The sequence below is a fragment of the Acanthisitta chloris genome, unplaced genomic scaffold (genome assembly GCF_000695815.1).
Source record: "Acanthisitta chloris isolate BGI_N310 unplaced genomic scaffold, ASM69581v1 scaffold21110, whole genome shotgun sequence".
NCBI classification, from domain to species: domain Eukaryota; kingdom Metazoa; phylum Chordata; class Aves; order Passeriformes; family Acanthisittidae; genus Acanthisitta; species Acanthisitta chloris.
Window position 1 is genome coordinate 14,942 of NW_008652437.1, and position 5,463 is coordinate 20,404.

General features: G+C 40.7%; 1 protein-coding gene across 1 annotated transcript in view; it reads right to left on the reverse strand.

Annotated features, from left to right (window-relative positions):
- Nucleotides 1–865: 865 nt before the first annotated feature.
- PGGT1B (protein geranylgeranyltransferase type I, beta subunit) overlaps nt 866–5,463 on the reverse strand; it is a gene marked incomplete at its 5' end in the record, with an annotated part of 13,888 nt that continues 9,290 nt past the window's right edge. Inside the window, 4 exon segments of the mRNA XM_009077374.1 lie at nt 866–1,396; nt 1,399–1,530; nt 4,736–4,844; nt 5,133–5,317. Coding sequence (XP_009075622.1) covers nt 1,350–1,396; nt 1,399–1,530; nt 4,736–4,844; nt 5,133–5,317 — 473 coding nt within the window.

The following is a 5,463-nucleotide window of genomic DNA, read 5'->3' on the forward strand; positions in this document are numbered from 1 at the left end:
GAAGGCTGGTACAGGTGTGGACACTGGGATTGTTCTGGTAGCCTGAAGAAGCACATGTGTGACAGAGGTACAACTACCCTTTTTACTTGCTCTGCATTGCAAGGTCAGAACAATGGTTATCCCTGAAGCTCTTTTTGCTGACTGAAAGGATCTATATCCTGTCTCCTGGGCTCAGCAATGGCAAATGGTGTACTTAACCTGTTTTAAGAAGTCTTCAGTTGTCTGTGTTTGCAAGTTCCTTGGAAAAAAGAATGTGCCTTAATGACTAGCAAGTAGAAAGACATACTGGTGTCTACTGAATGCCTGAAATGCACAAACTGATTTGCCACAAATGCATCAGCTGTCAGGATACTTGCTTTGGTTCTGAACAGCCTTTCAATCATACAAAGTAAGGCACTGCTACTAAAGAAGCTGAAAATATCCACCATTATTCTAACAGTAAACCACTGCCACATACTATAAAGCCCAATGTTTCATTCTTTACACAGAATGGTTAAGAAATTTGGTATTGTTTCACTCTAAAAGGGAAATATATATATAAAAATACCAGAGTGCAGTTGTACTATTTTAGTGTATTGCAAAGGCTTGTCTTCGGAAACAGGTTCTAATGCCACTTTCACACACAGGTAAGCTTCCAAAAGACTGTACTGAACTGACATGCATCAATATGCCACACTCTAATCCAATTTCACATGAAGAAACTATTTCAGGTGAAAACGCTTTGTCTGGCTAACAATCCACTGTATCCGTGTAGAAGCTACTCGAAAGAATTATGAAATCCATTTAGCAAGGCCACAGAACTTTTAAAATCCAGTATTTTGAAGAAAATAATTTTATTTGTATTTAACTGACCTTTTTTTAAACAAAGTTTATGGAATCAGAAAGCTAACAATGAAAGATAACTTTTAACTTGAGACTTAATATGGCAGATTCTCCACCCAAAAATATGTCAAACAGAAAGATCATAAAGAACTCCAAGGTTCTGTGCTATACTGTATGGTATGTAAACAGATTTTGAAAATACTTTTCTATTATATATTTTGACACAGTATGCACAAATTTAAAAAAATAAAATAAAAATGAAGTTCAAAAGTCTCAAGGGATTTCTTAGAAGTAAAGCCATTTGAAAAGCCATTTACAGTTTGCAGTGACGAATCCCTGCATAATCAAAATATCTCCTTTATCCACTATGCAGCATAACCTGCTGAAGGCAACTCCCTATCAAAGTGATGCTGGCAACACAGATCTGATTGTATGACTCCAGAACTTAAAAGAGCACATTGGTTATACATGGCTTTTAACCCTGGGCTACAATTATGCTACCAGAACTATATTCAAGTCTAAATCAGTCATGTAGAGAGGTGTGTGTGGTCTGAACACTGTTTAAAGTCCTTGTTCTCCAGATCTGATGCAGGTAGTGAAGGCGCTCTGATGCTCTTATGCTTACATTCAGGGCGGGATGAACTTCACAAATACCAGGTTCTCCAATTAACGACAAACCACAGATCCCAAAGTAGGCATGTAAAGCATCTGAAATAAGGACAGAAAAGGAAAAATAAAATTATTTCAGGCTGTAACAGCCAAGTATTCCCATATTCAAACACCCCTGAATAATTACAGCCAAGGAAAACAAACCATCAGGTGCTATATTTTAAACTTGAGCTTTGATGGAAAAAATCAGTTTCTGCCCAAAGCCACCAGGCATGAACTGGACTCCAGTTTCATTTTGTAACTGCTTGCACACTACTTCATTTTTTATTGAGTGACATGGCCAAAGAGCAAAAGAATTTAAGCTTTTGGAAGAAACTTCTGCCCAGAAAGCAAATTTCCTCCATGAAAGAATTTTCGGTGGATTACTTTATGAAAAGATAAGTACTGAAATACCAAAAGCAGTACCAATAGCTGCCAACAGCAAGATTTAGAAGAATGAAATAAGTAATTACTTTACCTAGCTTTTTCCTTCCTGAGAGAACACCCTGAGGATAGGAATTCATGTGGCTTGATCAACAGATGACTGCCACCAAAAAGGGATACTCTTACGCGCCTGTCCCATGCTGCTCCTGCTGCCTACCTTATACCAGCACTACAGTCTGCCTTCTCTAAGTAGCAGCAAGCTGTTCGATTGGACTGAATAGACCATGAAATCACAGGCTAGAGATGGAAGGACAATGTGAACTTCATATGCTCCTTAACAAATCCTCAACATATAGCAATCTGTGGAGGTGTCAGTAAATTCATACCTGACTAAAATGATCGCAGAATCACTGAGGTTGGAAAAGACCTCTAAGATCACCAAGTCCAACCCTTAACCCAGGACTGCTAAGCCCACCACTAAGCCACTTCCCTAGAGTGCCACATCTACGTGTCTTTTAAATATGTCCAGAAACGGTGACTCACCACTGCCCCGAGCAGTTTGTTCCAATGCTCTACAACCCTAAAATCCAACCTAAACCCCCTCTTAGACAACTTCATGCCATTCCCTCAGGTCCTGTCACTGGTCGTGAAATCAGAGAGAAGAGATTGGTGACTGCCCTCACGAGGAAGTTGTATACAGCAATGGGGTATCCCCTCAGTCTCCTCTTCTCCAGGCTGAACACACTTCCCTACCACATCTACGTGTCTTTTAAATATGTCCAGAAACGGTGACTCACCACTGCCCCGAGCAGTTTGTTCCAATGCTCTACAACCCTAAAATCCAACCTAAACCCCCTCTTAGACAACTTCATGCCATTCCCTCAGGTCCTGTCACTGGTCGTGAAATCAGAGAGAAGAGATTGGTGACTGCCCTCACGAGGAAGTTGTATACAGCAATGGGGTATCCCCTCAGTCTCGTCCAGAAACGGTGACTCACCACTGCCCCGAGCAGTTTGTTCCAATGCTCTACAACCCTAAAATCCAACCTAAACCCCCTCTTAGACAACTTCATGCCATTCCCTCAGGTCCTGTCACTGGTCGTGAAATCAGAGAGAAGAGATTGGTGACTGCCCTCACGAGGAAGTTGTATACAGCAATGGGGTATCCCCTCAGTCTCCTCTTCTCCAGGCTGAACAAGCCAAGTGACCTCAGGTGCTCCTCATATGGCATCCCCTCTAGACCCTTCACTATCTTCACTGCCCTCCTTTGGATACTCTCTAATAGCTTTTTATCTTTGTTATATGTAGTGTCCCAAACTGCATACAGGACTCGAGGTGAGGCCACACAAGTACAGAGCAGAGTGGGACAATCACCTCCCTTGACTGCCTGGCAATGTCTTGCCTGACGCGCCCCTGGACACAGTTGGCCCTCCTGGCTGCCAGGGCACACTGCTGACGCATATTCAACTTGCCATTGATCACGGCTCCCCAGGTTCCTTTCTGCAGGGCTGCTCTCCAGCCTCTTACTGCCTAGTCTGTACACAGATCCAGGGTTGCCCTGTCCTGGGTACAGAATCTGGCACCTCTCTTGTTAAACTTCAGATGGTTAGTGACTGCCCAGCCCTCTAATTTGTCTAGGTCTCTCTGCAGGGCCTCTCAGTTTTTGAGGGAGTTAATAGATCCTCCCAATTTAGTACTGTCAGTAAACTTAGTCAGTGTACCTTTGAGTCCTGCATCTAAGTCATTAATGAAGATGTTGAGCAGCACTGGGCCTAAGGTGGAGCCCTGCAGAACCCATCCGTGACTGGTCACCAGCCTGATACAATGCCATTCACCATAACCCTTCGTGCCCAACCTGTGAGCCAGTGGTTAACCCATCACAGGATATATTTATCCAGCTGTGGGCAGGACATTTTGTTCAGAAGTGTCCTAGTAGACACTACTGAAAGCTTTAGATTACATCAACTGGATTCCCTTGGTCAACTAAGTGGGTAACCTTGTCATTTAAGGAAATTAATTTTAAGACAAGTTAAGGAACTTTGTACATGACTGGTGTTCTGAGTCCTAAGCTGGTTTTCAGGGAAGCAACAGGAGCAAGTCTGCCACAAGCACTCTGTTTTCAGTGTGTGTTCACCTTGAAGTTTTTCAACTGTTGCTCAAAATGAAATTATGAAAGGATGAACTATCAGAGCACAGATTCCAAACAGACTATTCCTTTATTATGGCCAAATTTTTATCTTATTTAGTCAGTTTACAGACTGTTTATTCTCACTGTAAAAACTCACTGTAAAAAATGGCACAGGATTTACTTCCACAAGTTCGCAATACCTTCATTGAATTCTACCTGCTAAAAGATTTTAGCATCTTTTCAAGTCTTTCACTACTTGAAATTATCCACTTCCAAAAGGCTAATAATTAACTTAGAGATATACTGTTATAATTGCTATGTGTAACCACAATCCGTAAATCATAGTACGTAACTATGTAAACTTTGACTGGTTTTACAGACATCAGTGACGTCTGAATAAGCTGAAAGGATGCATTTCTAAGGAAACAAATGTTCTGATACATTTCACTCAATTTACAGAGATACCTACAGCACAATATTACCTTTAAACAGAACAGTCAAACATACACTAAATAGACACTGATGCTATTTCAACAGTAGTCTAAACAACAACAGCTCACTTGCTCTGTGGCTGAACAAGGTAAAACTGTACCTACATCTTTCCACTTGATTCATATAAATCTCATTACATTTGGAGGTGGTTTTCTTTTTCTTTTGAAGGAGACAACTTCCCTTACACCTCTCAGGTGTCTGACTGCTGGAATGTATTTCTAACTTAGAACACACTCACAGTAATTTTGAAAAGTAATTTTACCTGGATGGCTATCTGGCCACTTGGCAAATCCACCAACAAGGCGATCTTGAGTTGACAGGATGTAATTTCGGTTTTTCTCAAAATTTGTATATTGGAATATGTTCAAGAGCTGAGAAGAAATTAGACCATTACAGTAATATACTAAATCTTAGTATATTTTCAGTACTAATACACAGTGCTTATTTTGAGATAAGCTCTTTGAGATAAGACAGCAGAGACAGCACTGATCTGGTAAACCTCCATTTCCTACATTTTTGCAAGATGAAAGACCTTTACAGTGATCTGTGAATATTGGTACGCTTGTGCCAAATATCTAACTTTTACCAGCAGAGAAAATAACACTTAAAATGAAATCAAAACAAGTCAGTAACTATCCTGCACCTGTTCTGTACACTACCTTCAATGTTGCTCCCACCCAAAAGGAATAGCAAGTGTCTACAGGCTTGTTGGGTCGTCCATGGTAGCCATTCTGTTGTCTCATTATACACCATCTTCTTATTCTGTTCAGTTCTTTTTCGGAAAAAACTTCCTCCAGTTTACCCATCAAACAAAGTGATGCAATACCACAAAATGTAGAGCCACCTGTGAAGAGAGAGCTGATTTCACAATGCTTTGATACCTAGATTTTCACTGAAGCCTGTAGGATCTCAGTCAGAACTTTAATCAAGGTGTTAACAGTTAAATGGATTTTCAAAACTATGAAAATGTTAATTTTAAGTGTAAAATAC